This window comes from Podarcis cretensis, assembly GCF_951804945.1.
Source record: "Podarcis cretensis genome assembly, chromosome: 11".
Lineage (NCBI taxonomy): Eukaryota > Metazoa > Chordata > Lepidosauria > Squamata > Lacertidae > Podarcis > Podarcis cretensis.
Window position 1 is genome coordinate 63,315,739 of NC_137180.1, and position 20,597 is coordinate 63,336,335.

Below are 20,597 nucleotides of genomic sequence, written 5' to 3' on the forward strand. Positions count from 1 at the left end.
TAGAATAAATAAGGACTTGCTGAGTTAATAACTTAAATTGGAATACAAGAAGGGGAGGTGTGAGGAGGTCTGAGAAACAAGTTAAAAGAAAATAAGTATTTGAATTTTTATGTGTTTTGGTTTTTAAGTTTTGGTTTTTTGTACTTTTGTTATTTTTTTGTTTATTTTTGTTTTTAATTTTATATTGATTTTGAAAATGCTAATAAATATTTTTTAAAAAACAAACAAACCAGAATTTGCAGCTTTCCTCTCTCTTCCTGATTTTTTTGTACACTCTCAGGGTCTCTCTCTCTCTCTCTCTCTCCCCCCCTTTCTCCCTCTGGTTCAGCCAAGATTCTTCCCCTGCCCTCCCCTCCCCTTTTCCTTACTCAGTTCCACCACATTGTACCTGCCTCACATCTTTTCTCCATGCCTTTTGAAGCTGTTAAGACTAAACGACTAGCTCCAATCCTCCAATGCTTGCATTACATTAATGCACGCTGTTCATAAGATCTTTTTATTGAATGCATTGCTTGAATTGAGGTGGTACTCCTTCCTTAACTCCACACAACCTTCAGTGATTATTTCCAGACATGCTGCCGAGGTCTCAATGGCACCGAAAGAGGGCAATGATATACTGGGGTTGAAGACTTGCATGCAAAAAAGCATGCTTTTATTTATTGTATTTTATTTTTATCCTGCCTTTACGCCTGAAGATGTGCAGGGTGGCAAACCAGAAAACAATAAAAAGGAAGGGTTTTTAAAACATTTAAAGAAATAAGTCAGTATGCCTTGTAAACCAGTAGCCTTCATATTTTCAGCTTTATAGGTGATTTTGGGAGACACCTACCTAATGAGGGTCATGAGACCCTCATTTTCAACAAGAGGTTCACAAATCAGATTTTTTCCAGTGGGTAGGGTGGCCTGGGATGGCATACATGCCAGCCTCCATGGCTCTGAGGGGTGTATTTGGTATACAAATTAGGCAAACAAATGGCCCTGTGGTCTTCCTGAAATTTGAGAAGTGGGGAGGAGGAAATAACGTAAACTATATCCTGGGTTACTAGAGAAGAAGAAAAAACTGCCTTAAGGACCCACCACAGTCCAGCTCCCTAGGTTCAGTTGCATGGCTGAACAGGCAAGTGGAAAGTGAAAATGAAACCTGGAAAACCCAAATGATGAAAGGAAAGCTGTCCTGCAGGATAAATAGAAGATGCAGGAGGACCAGCACATAGTCAAAGATGGATCGCAAGTGGATAAGTTACGTGAGCCTCAGCAGAAACCGCCTGAGAACCACCATGAAAATCGAAACGCGTGTGCATGCGGGACTCGTTTGTCTGGTGCTCCTGTCTTTTGTCCAAGTCTCAGCGCTAGACTGCAACTTTCTGAAACACCGGCAAAAAGTATTTAATCTGCAGAGCCTGGAGCTGTGGCGAGAGATGAGCACCACGTTCTCCCCAGAGTGCCTGAAGAAAACGACCACGTTCAACTTTCCTACAAAGATCCTGGAAATACGCGAGTCGCAACCTGCCACGGAAGCAATCTATGAAATTCTCCGTGGGTTCTTTCACATCTTGAGCAGTGAGTCACTGAAGACTGTCTGGAAGGCCGCACACAGAGAGAGGTGGGTTTCTGCTCTCCATGATGCAGGAGTGGGTGGGAATGGTTGGGATAGGATGGGGCAGCAGAAAGAGAGATCTGTGTCTGCTCCCTCTCTTCAAACTCTGCCACTCTTTGATCGCAGGTCTCTCCAGATGGTGCATGCGCACACCCAAGTCCTCAAGAGTTGCCTCGGAGGGAGAAAAACTACACCGGGGAAGTTAGAGGAACAGAGAAACAAGCTGGTGCTGAAGCAGTATTTTCGAAGGATCAGAACTTTTCTCAGAGGGAACGGAGGCAGCACCTGCTGCTGGGAGAGCCTGGAGCAGGAGGTCCGATCAGGACTCATGTACGTTGACATACTGACAAAGAGAATGAGGAGGTAGCAAACCTCTGCAACCATCGCCCGAGGAACCGTCGGAGCGGAGAAATGACAAACTGACAGCGAATATTTGTGAAACATTCGCAGAGACAAGTTAAGGAAGCTACAAGCCACCTCACTGAAATTGCCAAAGAAACGGGAAGAGCTAAAGGGGCTTTATTATACTGAATGTACAGACTTTGTATAGGTGTTTTATTTTTTTTATGAAGCTTGATATGTGTTATTTATTTATTTATTTATTTGATGTGATGCAGATTTATGCATTTTTTGTTAATTTTATATTAAAACAATTTTAAGTATTTAATTGTTTATTTATTGCATCTTTCTTCACTTTCTAGAAAAAAAGTATTGAAGTGACTTACAAATGTATAAAACAAAGAGCTTCTGAATCCCTTAAAACTACTTAGACCAAAACACAACAAAGATGTCTTTACTTATAAGGTAGGCTAGTTAGTTAGTTAGTTATTAAAGTCTGCTATACAGTGGTACCTTGGTTCTCAAACTTAATCCGTTTTGGAAGTCCGTTCCAAAACCAAAGCGTTCCAAAACCAAGGCACGCTTTTCCATAGAAAGTAATGTAAAATGGATTAATTTGTTCCAGAATTTTAAAAACAACCCCTGAAACAGTAATTTAACATGAATTTTACTATCTAACGAGACCATTGATCCATAAAATGAAAGCAATAAACAATGTACTGCAGTCACACAATCAATCGACCAGTAGTTGAACTGGGTTCCACACAGTCACAAAAAAAAAGAGCCACAAAAACGCAAAATAAATAGCAAAAACAGACAGACCTCAGTGTAATACTCAAAACGGAAACGTTAACACTCAAAATGGAGCACGTTCAGCTACCAAAAAAAGTTCACAAACCAGAACACTTACTTCCAGGTTTGCAGTGTTTGGGTTCTAAGTTGTTTGAGTACCAAGGCGTTTGAGAACCAAGGTACCACTGTATAGTGCTCCAGGCAGGTTTCTACACAAGTTTTAGATCAGATGGTCCTTTTTAAAATAAGGACAGAAACTGATAGGGCAAAAACCTGCAAATAATACAACCACCATAAAACACTAACAAAACCGACAGCTTGAAACACATAAACTGACACATTACAGAACCTGGCATTTTATTTGCAAATCGAAATGTCTTCACTTGCTGGAAGACAAATATGGGGTGGGTTATACAAGCAGCCTCTCCGGTCTAACCACAATGAAGGAGGGAGGAGGCTTCTCTCAATGATTTGAGTGCAGCAGAAGGCACTTTGGGAGAAGGGGCTCCAGGAAGTGTGTAGGATCCGAGGTGCTTTCACTGGTTCCTTGGATTGTGTCCAGAAACTCACAGGCAGTCAATGCACTTGGGCAAGTCTCTCACAAACCAGCAAGCAAAATTAACACTGAATTCACAGAAGTTTCCAAGCCATCTTCACGTGTAGACCTGGTTAAGGATGCTACAATACTGTAATCTAACTAGGCAGGTAACAAGAATACAGTGGTACCTCGGGGTGCGAACAGGATCTGTTCCAGAGCCCCGTTCGCATCCTGAACAGAACGTAAGACGTGACTGCGCATGTCACGTTTTGCTGCTTCCGCGCATGTACGTGACGTCATTTTGACCGTCTGCGCATGCGCGAGCGGCGAAACCCGGAAGTAATGCGCTGGCCACATGACCCGGAAGTTGTACGCCGGCTCCCTCGGCCAATAAAGTGATGAGCGCCATAACCCCAGAGTCGGTCAAAACTGGACCTAATGGTCAGGGGTCCCTTTACCTTTTATGACTGTAGTAACAAGGTCATGATTGCAGCTTTTCTTTCCAACCAAAGCTAGTAAATGACACTCCCAGGTTCTTCCACCAACTGTGAATTAAATAGCACAACAGTGCCCAGCAGCGCCCCTAAACTACGAACATCATTTTGAGGGCGAGGGTGATAAAGAGGAGAACCTTGTACAGAATATCACCCCCAACCCAAATTTCCCAGACCCGTTGGCCATCAACCACTTTGTCCTGGCAGGATTCATTTTACTGATCCTCAGCCAGCCCATAAGAACATTCAAGCATTTATTCAAAAGAAACCAACTGCTACTCCTGGATCAGACGCAAATACTAAACAGAGTTGGGCATGTGTTTGCTGGCGACAAAATCAATTTGGCTGGCTGTACTATTTGGCTACTCAAAGATATTAAACAGTGTTGAGCACAAGATAGAACTTTGTGAACCAATATTTCAGAGCACAGCCGCAGCCAACCAACACCACCTTGAGAAGGATTGTTGAAGAATGTGCCCTCAACTCCAGGAAAGAAAATCTACCCATCCGTCAAGGTCAGAAGAGATCGATGATCATTTATGATGAAATCCCCACCAGGAGTGACCTTCTCCCCCATCAATCTCAAGACCAATATTGCCCCACCATGGCTACTCCCGTCTTTTTCCAAACCTTGGCGTGAACCTCAGCTGATGCAGTTCTAGAACAGCGGTGCCCCCCCCCCCAAAAAAAAAATTCAGCCCACCCAGCCCCTAAAAACCATGATTCAGAATAGCAGTTTCCATGACGCACTAAGGAAGATAACCACCCAATAAAATTCAAAGCAGCAACAACTCATTGCACATTTACTCAAAATCCAATTAAAACTCTCATTAATTCAAGAAAATTGATGAACTTGATCTGGTGATATCAGCTTTTCAAAGTCTGATAGTCATTTATACCTCCAGCACCCCATCTAAGCGCCACCATTGGGAGTTGCTTAACTCCTACCCAGTGCAGAGACAAAAGAGGCATCTTCAAAACAGGGAGCATCACGGTCTCTTCCCAGGAGGCTGGTCATGCCACAAGATACTATATAACAGCCTTTCTCAACCTGTGGGTCCCCAGATGTTGTTGGACCACAACTCCCATCACCCCTAGCTAGCAAGGCCAGAGCTCAGGGACGATGGGAGTTGTAGTCCGACAACATCTGGGGACCCACAGGTTGAGAACCGCTGCTACATAATGTTGCAGCATGAGTATGCCAACAAAATCACATCCTGGATTAACCCTCCTTTTCCCACAACACCACTTAGAAGACTTCTCCAACCCAGTCGCTCCAGATATTTGGTCTACAACTCCCATCAGCCCCAGCCAGCATGGGCAATGGTCAGGGACAATGGGAGATTTAGTCCAAAATATCTGGAGGGCAGCAGGTTGTTGAAGGCTGCTGCAGGGCATAATGGAATCCAACAGGATACACAGGTCTCCAAAAGCAGGTGCATCACAGAGGGGGAATTTGTTTAAAACAAGCAAGCAAATAAACAGAGACAGGCAGTTGCAGAGCAAATAAACACATCACAGCAGACAGAATACACCTCAGAGCCCATGAACATTCCACTACTCTATGACCAGTGTAAACCTCAAAAAAATGAAACCAGCTCAGTTGCAGCTTGAAAAAAACCAACAACACAGGAAATTCTACTTACCACAGGCAGCCGGGACTGCAGCATTTGGAGATCATCATAACCATAAATCTGCTTGAAGACAGAGAGGAGGAGGAGGAACAGGGAGAAAATACAGAAAGAAGTTGTAAGGCGGCACTCCCAAGGAACCACTTCGATTGGCAAATTCTCAATCCAGGCTCATGAAGCAAGCAGCATTTTAAAACCACCAGGTTTTGTTATGTCAAATGTCATGCTGGTTGAACAGCATCCTTTGGAGGAACTGCTGCACTTTTTGAAGGACAGAGTTTGCTTATGACACTACCCTGTGAAGCACAGTAGCCTGGTGCTTTTGGCTAAATGAAAACGTAATTCGTAGTATTCAGCAGAAGCAGCATCACATTCTCAAGTGCCTAGCATTTACAGAGCTCATCCACACAGTCTTCTTATAACACATACAACAGCCCAGCAAGGTAGGTCAGCATGGTTGTATTTCTGTTGTAGATTGGGGGAAGGGGTTCTCAGGCTGAGAGAATATTGCTTTGAAATGGGGAACATCTAGAGAACTGCAACTCCCATCAGCTCCAGCCAGCATGGGCAATGGTCAGGAATGGTTCCCCCCCCGGTGTGTGTGTGTGTGTGTGTGTGTGTGTGTGTGTGTGTGTGTAGTGTTACTCCAGTAGCATCAGACTGGTTTTCTAGCCTTGTCTTCAGGCCCTCTTAAGCTCTGTTGCACTTAACTCTATAAGAGACAAAAAATGCAAGTACAGCAGGATCAGACAATGCTTTCTGAATAAACATACAATTTCCCTCACTTTCACGACCCCCCCCCCCAATCAATTCCTGTATTGAATTTTTAACTTGTGGCTGTCAAAAGAAAGAGCGAGCCTACAGTGAAACCAAGACTTCCACCTTCCTCCCAACATCAGTTCTAAGGCTATGGCTTGAAAGCAAAGCTATGTACAGTGGTGCCCCGCAAGACGAATGCCTCGCAAGACGGAAAACCCGCTAGACGAAAGGGTTTTCCGTTTTGGAGGTGCTTCGGAAAACGAATTTCCTATGGGCTTGCTTCGCAAGACGAAAATGTCTTGCGAGTTCCTGCGGGGTTTTTCCCCTCCACCCCCCTTTTTCTAAGCCGCTAAGCCGCTTATCTGCTTATCCGCTAAGCCGCTAATAGCGCTAAGCCGCTAAGCCATCAATGGGCTTGCTTCGCAAGACGAAAAAACCGCTAGACGAAGAGACTCGCGGAACGGATTAATTTCGTCTTGCGAGGCCCCACTGTACTTCTAAGATGCTTGTGACTTTGTGAGGGGGAAACTGTCAGGGGACAATTGACAATAAGAGCTGTTCAACAGCGGAGCGGACTCATAGCGTTGTAGATTTGGAAGGGGCCTCAAGGATCATGTAGTCCAACCCCCTGCACTGCAGGAATCTCAACTAAAGCATCCCTGACCACCTTTTCCTTGGAGGCTTTTAAGCAGAGGTTCGATGGCCCTCTGTCAAGGATGCTTAAGCTGAGATTCCTGCATCACAAGGGATGGGGCTCGATGAACCTCAGTATCCCTTCCAACTCTTGATTCTATGAAACAAAAAGTCAGTTCAGAAACTGTTGCTATATTCCAGATTAGATGTTAAGTCAACTGAAATTCAGAGGTCAGAGGAATAAGGGCTCTTGCTGGCTGGGCCCGGCAGGAGTTGCAATCCAAAACATCTGGAAGGCCCCAGGCTGGCAAAATGGGTTCTCTTTCAGGTTCAGGGTGGGCCCAGCTGTGCATGCAACCCAAGCAGTACAACTCTCATTATCATCTTTAGAACTGAGCCACAGAACAAGTCGGTGGTCCACAGACAGCCCATTCTACACAACCTGGCTGGGACAGAGAGACAGACAGACAGGCAGGCAGGCAGACAGGCAGACAGACACAGACACAGACACACTGCCCCAGACGCCTGCAACATGGAGGTGGAAGCCAAGTTCATTTGCGGGAGGCACAAGGAAACCGCTTACTGGGTAGGCTGGCAGAAGTCCTCCAGGTCCAACAATATACTGGTTATGTAACAAGGGTGGTACACCTTGGGGCAGGTTGGGGGGTGCTTTGCCTGCAGAACCAAAAGACATGTTTTTATATATAATATATAAAACAAAAATACCAACAAAAAAGGAAGAAAAAGAAAGAGAGAGAGACAGGTTTCGGGGTCTGAAATATGCTCTTTGGGCTCCTTCAGACGACGTGTTTACTCAGCATGCATCCTGATTTGCTTACATGGAGGCAACTATATATTCAGTTCTTACTATTCTGCTCTGAGGGTGGGGTGGTTATACAGTATGTCAAAACAGCATTCATTCTGCATTCCCCCCAATTTGCTTGCGGGCTGTTTACACGTCTTCCTGTTTATCGTTCATCTAGCCAACACTTTTCAATGTTTCCAAACAGTAAAAAGTCCAGGTTGTGGGGGTTTGTTGTGCTAGGATAGCAGAGAACTTCAATCCACTTTAAATGAGCAAACTTAATGTTCCAGTAGGTGCCCAAATCTCTCCTGCAAAATACTGACAGTCGGAAGGCACCCTTTGACAAGCTTCAGTCACCGCTTATCATAGGAATCTGCCAATGGTCCATCTTGTTCTGCTTTGTCTACACTTCAGGCAGCAGCTTCTTCAGGGTTCCAGGAAGGGGCTCCTTCAGGCTGCTGCCTCCACCTTATTCCCATACCCCTACCCCAGTTCTTCTGCCTCTTCCATCTTCCCACCGATGCCTTCTCCTGGACTGCAGCAGTCTCATTTCCTCCCCATTCTGTATGTTAACCCTTCCCTGGTCCCATGTCCTCAACTTCTTGTCTTTGTCCAGGGAGGTAAACCCTCTGCGACTGGAATTCTATACCGTGCAGTAGTTTAATTCTGAAACCAGCAGGCACGACAAGAAAAGTTATTAAGAAGCAGTTTTCTTTGCTAGCCAGCTTTTTACACTTCCTAGGTGGGGAGAAACAACAAGCTCTCTTGTCGGTTCCCTGACCTTGTGATCTAAGCTCCCTCCAGACCTAATCATGAGCTGTAATCAAGGTTTGTCCTACGATTTACAACTCAGGTTCTCCAGGAAAGCTAAACCACCAGACTGAGTTTGCACAATACAGTACATTAAGCCAAACCAAAGCTTTGCTCAGTGTAGTGCTGTACTAGAACCACCAGGAACAATGGGGCTGTAATCTCCTCTCTGGGAACCCACATGCTCCCACGAAGCCATGGTTTGGCTGAACATAATGTGCAAAGCAGACTATTGTTTAAACTGGTAAGAGATGCACATTGGTAGAGCACAGTCTCCACTGAGAGCATGCGTATGCTTAAGAAGGGACAACTACTCAGGCAAAAGGATACTAGAATCTTAAGGTAGACTCTCACAACCATTTTCTATTCCTTTTGACATATTAAAGTCTACCTACATTGACCTTGGCCACAAAACGTCTCCAAATATAGACTGGCTAAACTCTTGCCAGAGTTTGGAATGGCCCAACTGAGAACATTCCAATTTGGAAGGTCTTAATTTATTTTCCACATTCCATTTCACTTTCCAGCACTTTGCAACTCTGTCCTGAAGGGGTCGGGAGAGCTAACTCTAAGGACAGAAAAAAGGGCTCTTCTTGTAGACAATGGAAGCAGGAGGGCTGAGTCAGAAAAGTGCAGAACTCATAATTTTCTGGAAGTGACACAAGTCCTATCTGGGAAAGTGTTTAATATCTGAGGGTAGCTGCGAGGCAATTCAATATTTCTTAAACTGTTTTATTTATACAACAACAAAGTGTTGGTAACTATGATCTGCCAAGTGTTTTAAGTGACAGGGCAGGATGTAAATTTAAGCCAAGCTTGCAACTGTCTGCATCTAAACCAGGGATGGGAAATCTGTGACGTTCCAGATGTTGTTGAACTACAGCCTCCATGAGGCCCAGTCAACATGGCCAACAGTCAGGGCTGGTGTGAGTCCACAACAGTCAGTACAGCATGAGACTCTTAATCCCAGGCCTGTGGGTTTGATCCCCACATTGGATAAAAGATTCCGGCATTGCAGGCGGTTGGGCCAGATGACTGTCGTGGCCCCTTCCAATTCTACAATTCCATGCTTCTAACACCTGGAGGGCCACAGATTTCCCACTGCTAAATAATAAAGATTGACTCAATCAAGCTAACTGCTGGCTCCCTTGGTAATTTATTGTATTTCCCATTCCTTGTTTGAAACATTCAACTGAGACTTCTTAGTATGCAGATGTGACTCCTTACAATCCAAGAATTTAAGGGCTATTGGCACAATCCTAACCATGCCTGCTTAGAAGTAATCCAGAGTGTCTTACTTCCAAGGCCAGGGTGGTCAGGACTGCAGCCTCTGAAGCTGCACAGTCAGTCTGCAGCTGTCTCCTCTGACCGAAAGCAGCTTTCCAATGTCTTGGAGGATAGGAAGGTCTTTCCCAGCCCTGTCACTCAAGATACTTCAATGGGAAATGCCAGGAAAGATGATGAACCTTCGGGAGGCAATGCATGCGCCTGAGAAACAAGCTATACCCTCTCTCCCTGTAATACTTAGCACAAGAGACCATTAAGATCCCCTGGGATTGGTGAGGAAGTATTTCCTTGCCTCTTTTGCCAATGCACCCACCCACCGTTCCATTCCTGTTCTATGCACTCACAGGGAACAGAGCCTGCTGGAACACAAACAGAACCTACTTGGCTAGACAAAAAGGCCGGGGTGGAGATCAGGTGAACTACTGTTAAAAGAATTGTGAAATCATACCCACAAAAAATTACACATTTCGCTTTCCATGATTAAAATTTTCAGATAATTGGAAATGTTTTTGGCAAGGTTGAAGAAGAGGGGACACACTGACACTTTTCTGTTTTTCTTTACAACCAGGGGTGGGGGTGGGGAGAGATCTATATATAGAGAAGATAGCAAGTTAAATGCTTGGTAGTGGTTTCCCCCATCAAATATTCCCACGCGTTAAAAAGGCAGGCAACTTTTATTTTACAGGCCACTGTGCAAAGCATGCTGCAAAGGCGAAGTCTTTTAGAAAAGGCATAGAATTTCTCAACAGTTTTTATGGCTGGACAAAAGGTGCTCAACAGGCAGACAAACGTCCTCTCTCGCTATATCCACACGATCTGTTAATATTGCGAACCTGAAGACACTAAGGGAGCTGCCCGCGTGGTGGGAGCCGGCAGAGAGACACTGGTCACATTCAGGCCAAGGCTGTTGGTAGAGTTGGCCATGCTGGAGACCGAAGAGGTGGTGGCCAAGGTTGAAGCAACGGAAAAGGTGGTGGAAGGCTGGAGCGCAGCAGAAGGCTGGAGCGCAGCGGAGTTCTCAACACTAGTGTGCTGGAAAGGAAAGACAAACGCACAGACAAAGAAAGGGGGTTAAAGAGCAAGCAAAGGGGGCTGGCAGGCTGGAAAAAATGCTAAACTTTGTAAGCAAGCAGCATGGGAAGCTGGAGAGGAGCGTCTTGTACTGCCACTCGAAAATCATTCTTAAAGTTCTATAGTACATTCTCCAATATATTATTATTATTATTATTATTATTATTATTATTAGTAACTTACATTTCTATACCACCCTATATCACAGGGCAGTTATCAATATGAAAACATAAAAATACATACCATAATAACAAAACAAAACAATACACCCCCAATACACAGTTTAAAAGGCCATGGACTGTTTAATTAGTCACGTTAGAAGAGAAATGTTTTTGTGTGGCACCTAAAGATATATAATGAAGGTGCCAGGCAAGCCTCCCTGGGAGAACATTCCACAAATGGGGAGCCACCGCAGAAAAGGCCCCTTCTTGTGTTGCCACCCAGCATTTTGAATTGGGCCTGGAAACTAACCGGTAGCCAATGCAGTTGGGCCAGGATTGGCACCATATGCTCAAACCATCTTGCCCCAGTGCACAATCTGGACACTAACTTCTGCACCGGCTGAAGTTTCCAAACCATCTTCAGAAGCAACCCCATGCATAATGTGTTTCAGTAATCCAGAACATAGACAACTGAAGTTAGGCTGTCCCTGTGCAGAATGGGGCACAGCGGGGCCACTAGCTGAAGCTGATGGAAGGCACTCCATAACACTGAGGCCACCTGAGCCTTAAGCAACAGCAAAGGACCCAGAAGTACCCCAAGCTATGTACACGCTCCTTCAGCGGGAGTGGTAACCCCACCAAGAGCACGCAACCTCCCAACCAGCCAGGGGAACTGATCACTAACAGTGCCTCAGTCTTTTTCAGTTTACTGGTTCTCATCCAGTCCATAACTGAGGTGAGACAAAGGTCCAGCATTTCCACTGCCTCACCTGCAGATGCAAAGGAGAAGTAGAGCTGGGTGTCATCAGCATATCGCTGACAACATACTCCAAACCTCTGGATAACCCCACTCAGCAGTTTCATGTAGATGTTAAACAGTATGTTTTAACAACAGGGGGATTCTAGGATTTCTCACTTCTTGGTGACCAGCCTACTGTGAAATATGAATCTAAAAGCTATTCAAGCATCTGGGAGTTTTTACTTCAAGCACAAAGCATCAGGATAAAGTTCTGCCAGCTGCCACCAAAATTCTCCCATCATCATTTACAAGATTATAAATTCTCTGTTGTCAGCTGGCACATACAAGTGGATCTTGGATATCTCCCCTACCAACAACACCCGCTGCTGCATCACCTTGGCTGCTGCTTCTACCAATTTCAAGTACAGTGGTGCCTCGCAAGACGAAATTAATTCGTTCCGCGAGTTGCTTCGTCTTGCGATTTTTTCGTCTTGCAGAGCGCGGATTCCCTGGGTATTAACGGCTTTAAGAAAAAGGAAGCAAACCCGCAAGACATTTTCGTCTTGCAAAGCAAGCCCATAGGGAAAATCGTCTTGCGAAGCAACTCAAGAAACGAAAAACCCTTTCGTCTTGCGCGTTTTTCGTCTAGTGAGGCATTCGTCTTGCGAGGTACCACGGTAGCATCCTTCTCCAATACTGTGCCGTTTCCCCCCTTTGATTATGGTGGAAGCTACACAGCAGGCAAACCTCAATGTCTTGAGGCACAGAGAAGGGAAAAAATTATTCAGAACTATTAGTTCTGGCAGGTAACGAGTGACAAAAAGATTGTGTATAAGGGTAACGATTCCTCACTCCAAGTCAAAAGGAAGACACCCGTTCCATTGCAAGAGAGCCTAATTTTAGTCAGGGTAGATAATTTAAGCTCTTGAAACATGCAAGGAACTTACCGTGTGCGATGCAGATGAAGACAGTGCTGAGGCAGATGAGAGGCTGCTCTGATGATTTGAGAGAGAACTGGAGGAAAACAAGTGTGAGGGATAAGATAACTGAGGGTCAGTTCACATCTGAATATCTGAGGGGGGGGGGAGACTGTTGTCTTGGGACATATCTGATTTCTTTCAAAACAACAATGACCAGCACTGGAGTGGGCAGGTGGTTTAAGAGCGATCTTGGTAGGTCACCGGGCAATTCTCACCATTAAAAGAAAGCCACCCACGTCTTGTAACCTAAAGGCTAGACTTGTAAACCAGAAGCTTCAGCAGGTGCAAATATTGCTAAGAGTTAGCTGGTCACCAGCACCACACAAACCTAGCATTTCCAGAGGTCTAACTGGCTTCCTTTTGGTAACCAGTGGTGGTGGGTGTGCCATGTGTCCGCATCATTGTGCAACTTGGGCCTTTGGTGGAAGTGTGCCAAATAAAACTGGAGTAAGCTGGCCTTGTGCAGGTTAAGGAGACACAAAGGAGCACCACTTGTGCGCCCGCCCACCCACCCACCTCCGAGTCGCGCCCACCCCATACCACCCTGCTGTACCTGCTTAACTGGGAGAGTGAGCTGCTGACCAAGTCATTTGACTGCGGCAAGCTGGGAAGTGCTGCTGTATGCGGTGGTGCCGAAGGTAGAAGCAAAGCTGTGGTGGCCGTGGTGCTAGGCAAGGAACAGCCTTTGGCGGGCAGGGCCGGAGGAGAGGTTTCTGTCTTAGAGGCTGGAATTGATGGAGTGGCTGAAATAAGTTGGGAAAAGCAATTCAGAGGAGGGGCCTGCTGCACAGCACAACCAAGCTGGTTGGGAAGGTGTATGTGTAAAATGGCACACGCGTGAGAAAAACATATATCCAATCACTGGGCCATAATGGCATTAGGAAAGCATCAGCAACTCTGCACACTGACAAGTCCACACGGTTCTCATTATCCACACACCAGGACTTTGTTTGCCCAGTGGCTGTACATCTACTCTTAAAAGCAATGCCTCTGTCACACTATGGTTCTCTCCCTCAGCCCATTCAGCTCTGTTAGGTTGAAATAAGCGACAGGCGAGTGGCGGGTGTCATCTGGGAGGCATCTCCCGAGCACGTCTCGGGGAGTCTCTTTTATTGAATATTACAGCATTGCTACATATGTGCTCGTTGCTGATTGGTTAACACAAGTACAAAGCAAAGGTTACCTATAGACATTAATCATCAATAGATTAAAGGCTGGGAAAGGGAGCACAGAACTAGACAGGCATGAAAACGTCCTAATTAAATTATAACTAGTGATTAATACAGCAAGACCTAAAAAATTACCAATGATTGATATATGGCATTCATCTGTAAATGTGGAGATGTGGTCAACCAAGCACTAAGAACAGGTCAGACTAAGAACAAGTCAGAATGCAATGTTTTCGTGAACTCAATGTGAACTGAACATTCTAGGGTGATGAAGAAATGTCTCAACTTAGAACGGTTTGTGCAGAATCATATGTATTAGCAAAGCTTCCCTTCACAGCTCCCCAACAAGCAAGTGTGGCCAAGCAAAAAACCGCCAGGAGATTTGGAAGGGGCAAAGAGCAGTACAAGAGACGATGCTGTGAGAGGTGGCATCTGTGAACGATGATCTATGCTGCCGAGGAGTCAACAGCCAGCCAACCTAGTTTTCTCTATTGTGCGCAAAACAAGCAAACCTCCAGGAATAGTCCACACAGGTTTGCACAGGTTAAACACACAAAAAAACACCCCAGCAACCTCTTTCTAGAACTCGTTAAAAGAGCCGAGCTATCTTGTGTGATTCAGATATCTGTGCACAGGACGACGGAGTGGGAATGGGAGGTGTGTGTGTACGCACGCATGCACACACACAGTTTATTGATTGTATCAGATTCATACAACTGCCCCTTCAAGGTGGTATTTTATCAAATTCAAGAATAGCAATAAAACATGATAAAGTTACAATCAAAGTACAACCACACTGTATTACTTTCCCTTAAAACTGAATAGCAGCTATTAATTGGAAAGGCTCCTATTTCCCAGGGAAGAGTATTCCGTAAGTGTGGGGCCATCACTAAAAAGGCCCTCTTCAGCCTAATATTTCTTATGGACAGACCAGACAGCAGGGTCTCAGTGATGGATTACAACTTTCAGACAGGCTTGTATGGGACCATGCAGTCCCTGAGACAACCTGGTTCCAAACGATTATGGACTTCAAATGATCACAAGCAGCAGTGTGAACTGGGCTCAGATACAAACAGGCAGCCAGTGTAACAGTTACAGAACTGGTGTAGTATGTTCTGCATGCTTGGCCCCTACTGGAGTTTTTGCTCCCATATTCTGAAATGTTAGTTTCCAAATGGCCTTTAAAGGCAGCCCTATGAAGCACAATGGATATAACCTGAGTGTCACAGAGGCAAGATATATATACTCTAGATATTGTCAGCGGCTGGAAAGCCAGTTAAAGTTGGTTAAAGGAATTCTTGCCATTGGTGACACCTGCACTTTCACTGAATGAGGTGAAGCCAGGAGCAAATCCAGGCTGTGTACCTGATTCTTCAGGAGTAATTGAACCCCATCCAAAACAGATTTCCCATACTCCAATGGACTTAAATCTGTCTTCTACAGAAGCATCTTTGCCACTGCATCCTTTAGAGAGGATGAACTACCTTCACCCTCCGTTAAGTACTTATGATCTCCAAAGTCCATTCTGACAGCCTGATCCTGGCAGATTCTACTGGCCAGGGAGGACAATTCAACAAGAAAGGGGTAGATCTCAGCCACCCAAGCAAATGAACAATCTATTCAGGCTGCAAAATATATAGAAGCATTCAAGCCCGCATTCTGAAACACTCCAGTCCAGTGACAGATATATCACAACCACGAATTTTGCCCCTAAGTGTCAAGTAGAATTATTTTAACGTGTTAATATATAAATCTATGTTTTATTATGACAAAATGTGTCTCATGAAGAATCCCTGCTTAAAAGAGAAATCTAGAAGCCTCCCAAAAATGACTGCTAAGATCAAAGGGTACCACAAAGAAAGAAAAAACCCAGAACGATTCACGCAACGCCAACTTCCAAGATGTCAATGGACCACTTAATACTTTGGCCCAGTATTTGTTCTCCAAATGTGATGTTAGCCCAGTGGATTTCCTTCCTGATAAGCCTCACCCATTTCCTTACCCAGCAGTAAGGGTAAGGAGTGTTTTGTAGGTCAGCTAGTCAGGTTGTCTTGGTACATTAATTACAACAACAAAAATCCCACCAAGTAAAGCTGTTTTGTACAAAAATAGCTGGAAAAGTCTGAAGGTTCCCAAGGGAAAGCTATAAGCTTTAAAAGTTGACTTGCTTTCCACCCCCAGGACATTGCTGAAAAAATTGCTTCTGGGTTTTGTAATATTTTAACAGCCCTATTTTCTAAAAATACACAAAATGTAAGAGCATAACTCTCTAGACGTTAGCAGAAAAGACTCAGTCACAGAATTTTCCACAGCATATTGTATCAGATATGTGCTTGGAAGGTGAACATCATAGTCTATTCATTGTGGCTTGCTAGATTCCACAGGGTTACCAAGTTGTTCCAGCAGGAATCGCTCCGCAAGACAGCCTAGCAAGTAATTTAAGGTGAAGTTTTAACTACTGTGAATGAAATAAAAAAACCCCCAGCAACTGTTGGAAGGAGCGAGACACATCCAAACACATCAGAGAACATCAGAGGTCATGGCACTTGAAGAAAAAACAAAACACTTCACTAACAATCTAGCCTGAAGCTTTAACTAATCGACCTACGTAAAGGACCTTAAAGCAATGTATTCCTTTTGAGAGCTGGTCCAGGCAGCTTCACTTGCCAGGAATGTGAATTTGAGAGTAACAGGCAAGCAAAATGCTGGGAGAGAACAAGGGAATTAGTGGGAAAACTGAAGCAAACGTAAGAAGAAAGCCCTGCAGCTGGATCAGGCCAAAGGCCCATCTAGTCCAGCTTCATTTTCATAGCAGCCAACCAGACCCCTCTGGAAACCCCAAAAGCAGAACCTGAGTGCAACAGAGGTCTCCCCATTTGTGCTCCTAAGTAACTGTTATTCAGTGGAAGTAGACTAGCCTAGCGATCTGCCATCAGACCTGAAAACCACGCCTCAAAAGAGGAGAGCAACGAATCAAGTGCTGGCAGTCAGTAGAATGCTAACTCAGTCCAGGATTGACTAAACTTCAGCCTAGCTTGGGAAATATCCCGAATGAGGCTGAACTCACATATGCAACTGCACAGAGACCAAAAAGAGCCGCCAAATGTGCTGGCCTCACTTAGTGAATTATTTTTAAAAGGGATGCAGTGTCAGCCCTGTCAAAAGTCTGCGCTTGGGCACAGGGTGCATGCAGAGGAAGCAGGAAATGGCCTGAACTCAATATGGTTAACTGCTAACACCCATCTGTACACCAGGTGGCAAGCTTCACACAGCTGGCTTGACTGTGAACTACTAAGGCCTGCATGGAAAACCAGCATAAGTGCTCCAAGTACAAAATACGGTCCTCACCACCCTGATCTCTGAGAGCAGAAGGCTATCAACTCATACTAACAGCAAGAAAAAACTCGTAACTCCATGCATAACAAAGGTTTATGAACTTACTGTCAAGGGTTGGCTGTGTTCGCACACTGCTGTGTCCATTCTGGAAGAGTAATCAAATAATATTAATTAGCGTATCAGCTCTCCAAAAGTGAAATGAAACAGGTAGCCAAATCCCAGCTAACACAGCAGGAAAGGAAAGGAATTCGGCTCAGGTCATTTTTTTGTGCTAACATGCAAAAACAGTGAGAAATATGTGTAAGGGGTGTACATTAAGGGGTACATTCTACTAACTCAAAGAACCTTGCGACACATTGCAGTGTAGCAGGTTTTTAGCAATGTTATATTTTAAAATCCAGCTTTAACCGGACAAACGCTTTTTCAAAGTCATTGCTGTTTTCTGTTAGCCTGTGTGACGGAGCAGGCGAAAAAACCAATAAGACTATGGTTGGTCATTAATGATCCCCTCCATATGTACGTACATATGTATGTATGTATGTATGTTTCTCTTTCTTTCTTTCTTTCTTTCTTTCTTTCTTTCTTTCTTTCTTTTTCTTTCATATATCACCTTTCTGCCAAGGTGGCTTACACTTTTAAGTATTAAAATGAGTGATGCAAAATGTAAGGTTGGTCAGAGGGAGGGAGGGGATAAGCTGGCCAGAGTTTAGTGAGGATGCTTGTTAACAGGCAGGGATTTTCAAAGGTAAGTGACTATTGCTTGGCACTTTTAAAGTACAAGTTCTGCAAATGCATGTCTTGGTTTGTGTACATTGTAGTGTACACAGGGTGCAGCGCTCATCTCACTTTTCAGGCCGAGTGAGCCAGCGTTTGTCTGCAGACAGCTTTCTAAGTTATGTGGCCAGTACAACTAAACCACTTCTGGTGCAACAGGACACAGTGACGGAAGCCAGAGTGCACAGAAACGCCGTTTGCCTTCCTGCCACAGTGGTACCTATTTATCTACTTGCACTGGTATGCTTTCAAACTGTTAGGTTGGCAGAAGCTGGGACCAAGCAAAGAAAGCTCACCCCATTGTGTGGATTCAAACTACTGACCTTCTAATCAGCAAGCCCAAGAGGCTCAGTGGTTCAGACCACAGCGCTACCTGCGTCTGAGCAAGCATACCTAGACTTCCAAACATCCCCTGCTATGACAAGTGACTGTCTCTTAAGCTTATTAAGTCCTTTGCAGTTTGAACAGTTCCTGCCAATTCATAACTGATACTGTTTAAAGTTTTGTAATCAGTTATGCTAGTCCCCAACTCATTAGACAGTCTTCAGGAAAGATTGTGGTTCCCAGCATTGGTTTGATAATGCCGCCAGCCTACTTTGCAGGGTTGTTGCAGATTACTGAGCATATGTGCAAAGCCCTTTTGACTGCTCAAGGACTTTCAGGTTGCATCGACTCCAAAACATTGTAGCTTCATTTGAAAAGACAAAGCAATCAATATGGCATTGCTGCTAGATGCTGCCCAGCTGGGATGTAAAGAACAGTGGGATATAAATCTGATAAAATATGGTTTGTTCTTAAATGTGTTCTTTTACAATGCATCATTTTGTTGTTTGCCACCTTGGGCTCCTTTGGGAAGAAGGGAAGGACAAAAGTCTAATAAACAGAATAAAATATTTCAGTCAACGATATCTGAAGCAGTATGGATGAATTAGGCCTTAGGTCATTTATATCAACCCTGGCCTCCATAAGCAAGCTGCACTATGGTGACATTTCCACAATGGATGCTTTGCAAAGCCTACTCACCGCGACAGCAGCTGAGATTGGTTCTGATAGAGGCACGGAACTTTGGTATGTTATCCTACTATGCACAGAGGCCTGGTCGAAGGAGGACGTGGTTGTTATGGGACTAGCACTCTGGGAGGAGCCGCTGAGGCTGGCAGAAGTGATGGCAGGGGTGGCATAGGTGGGCTCCTGCACTGTATTGGACATTGGCAAAGAGGTATTCAAAGGATCGCTGGAAAAAACAAAAGTCATTTGACATCACAGTTAACACAGATTCAGGTATCATCATGAAGTTAACCAGCTCTCAAGAAAGCTGCTTTGAACCAGATATGCAAGTTTCAACAGCTTAAAATAAGGAAAGGCCTATGCTGGATGCTCACACAACTCAAAAACAAAGAGGCCTTTAAAATGAGGTTTTGGAGTCCTGCCACAAGGGTGAAGTCAAAAATTTGAGACGACCTTTGAAGTAAATCGACACCACTTGTTTCCCATGGCTCTGCGTCACTGTTTCCAGGTAAAAAGACTTTGCTCCTGGCTTTTAAGAGAAGTCCAAGGGAAGGCATAATACTTGTGAGTGGTGTCAAGAGGGGAAATGTTTTGCCTCCCCTTCTTGCAGCATTAAAACCCAGTTTGGCAGTCCTGAGCTCAGGGCTGGCCCAAGACATTTTGGCATCTGAGGTGAAGCACAAAATGCTACTCCCCCTCCCCACTAGGAAAGAAGAGGTGAGTGAAGATCTGCATCAGGAGCAAGGGGAGACAAAGATCTACATTGGGGTCTGCTACCACAGTGGATCCTGCCACCTGAGGAAGTCCCCTCACCCTGCCACATGGGTGGGCTGGTTCTGCCTGAGCTTGCTACCAAAGGTAAACACAGAAAACCAAATAGTGGCTTTCTTGGCCCATTAGGAAAAATCCAAATACCTTATCGGGCCAATGCCTTTATTAGGCCAATTAATAAGTCGCAAACTAGTGTGCAAGCGTTTGTCCAGCCCAAAAAACTCTCATAATCAACTAGATAATAAAAAACACAGGGGAAGGAGGGGAGAGAAAAAAGGCTGTTTTTCAAGACAGCCATGTCTGCACCTGGTACAAGTCTTAACATGGAATGTGGGAGGAGGTAGCAGACATTCATATGTGGCCCTTTCAGGGGCTTAGTAGGTTCCACCCAGGCCTCCCAGGAAGGACACAAAAATGTCTGATCCCCCATCTCTGCAAACACTGTATTTGAGAATTAGAGAGACTGAGGACCAGCAATTATAATATATGCAACCAAGGTAAACTTAAGCCACTGTGAAGACTTAACTAACAGAACTCACTGCCACCAAACATGATGATGACCACTATTGTGGCCTTAAAGAATTGCTAGATAATTCACAGAAAATAGCTCTATTCAGAGCCTCCATTTGCTAAAGGCAGCCTGAGATGCTGGGGACAGAAAAGGGGAAGAGATACTGCCATACCCCGCTTTGTGTGCATCTGGCTAGCTGGATTTTTGGCCTAATCCAGCAGGACTCCTATGTGCACCATAAGGACAACTTCCCTACTTCACAAACTCAGCTGTCATTTTACTCAGTAGGCTCACAAGGCCACAGCTGTACGAATCTGCTTTATCACTGTAACCCTGAGCTACAAAATGCTCTTGCACAGTACTCTTGTCAGTACATTAAGATGATCATCTCT

At 44.7% G+C, this 20,597-nt stretch overlaps 2 protein-coding genes across 5 annotated transcripts in view; one reads left to right on the top strand and one right to left on the bottom strand.

The window, feature by feature from the left end:
* The window catches only part of UBAP2 (ubiquitin associated protein 2), an 85,653-nt gene that overhangs the window by 15,003 nt on the left and 50,053 nt on the right, over positions 1-20,597 (bottom strand). For 3 of the 4 annotated variants that reach the window (XM_079994738.1, XM_079994739.1, XM_079994741.1), the window contains 7 exons: positions 18,939-19,149; positions 17,247-17,286; positions 13,190-13,379; positions 12,604-12,670; positions 10,519-10,717; positions 7,367-7,458; positions 5,407-5,457 (listed from right to left, as the gene is read on the bottom strand). In XM_079994738.1, the coding sequence (XP_079850864.1) occupies positions 5,407-5,457; positions 7,367-7,458; positions 10,519-10,717; positions 12,604-12,670; positions 13,190-13,379; positions 17,247-17,286; positions 18,939-19,149 (850 nt within the window). The remainder of the gene's footprint in view (positions 1-5,406; positions 5,458-7,366; positions 7,459-10,518; positions 10,718-12,603; positions 12,671-13,189; positions 13,380-17,246; positions 17,287-18,938; positions 19,150-20,597) is intronic. The other variant, XM_079994740.1, reaches the window with a different exon arrangement.
* Positions 303-4,483, top strand: LOC307226365 (interferon type A3-like). The gene is made up of 2 exons (XM_079995145.1): positions 303-1,603; positions 1,724-4,483. Exons 1-2 carry the CDS (start codon positions 1,221-1,223, stop codon positions 1,962-1,964), a joined length of 624 nt encoding a protein of 207 aa, XP_079851271.1. The 5' UTR covers positions 303-1,220; the 3' UTR covers positions 1,965-4,483.

What these genes read in the sequence shown, in the direction of transcription:
- LOC307226365 (XM_079995145.1), top strand. Translation starts at nt 1,221, where the DNA reads ATGGATCGCAAGTGGATAAGTTACGTGAGCCTCAGCAGAAACCGCCTG. An exon ending in AAGGCCGCACACAGAGAGAG is followed by an intron (nt 1,604 to 1,723) that starts GTGGGTTTCTGC and finishes CTTTGATCGCAG; the next exon opens with GTCTCTCCAGATGGTGCATG.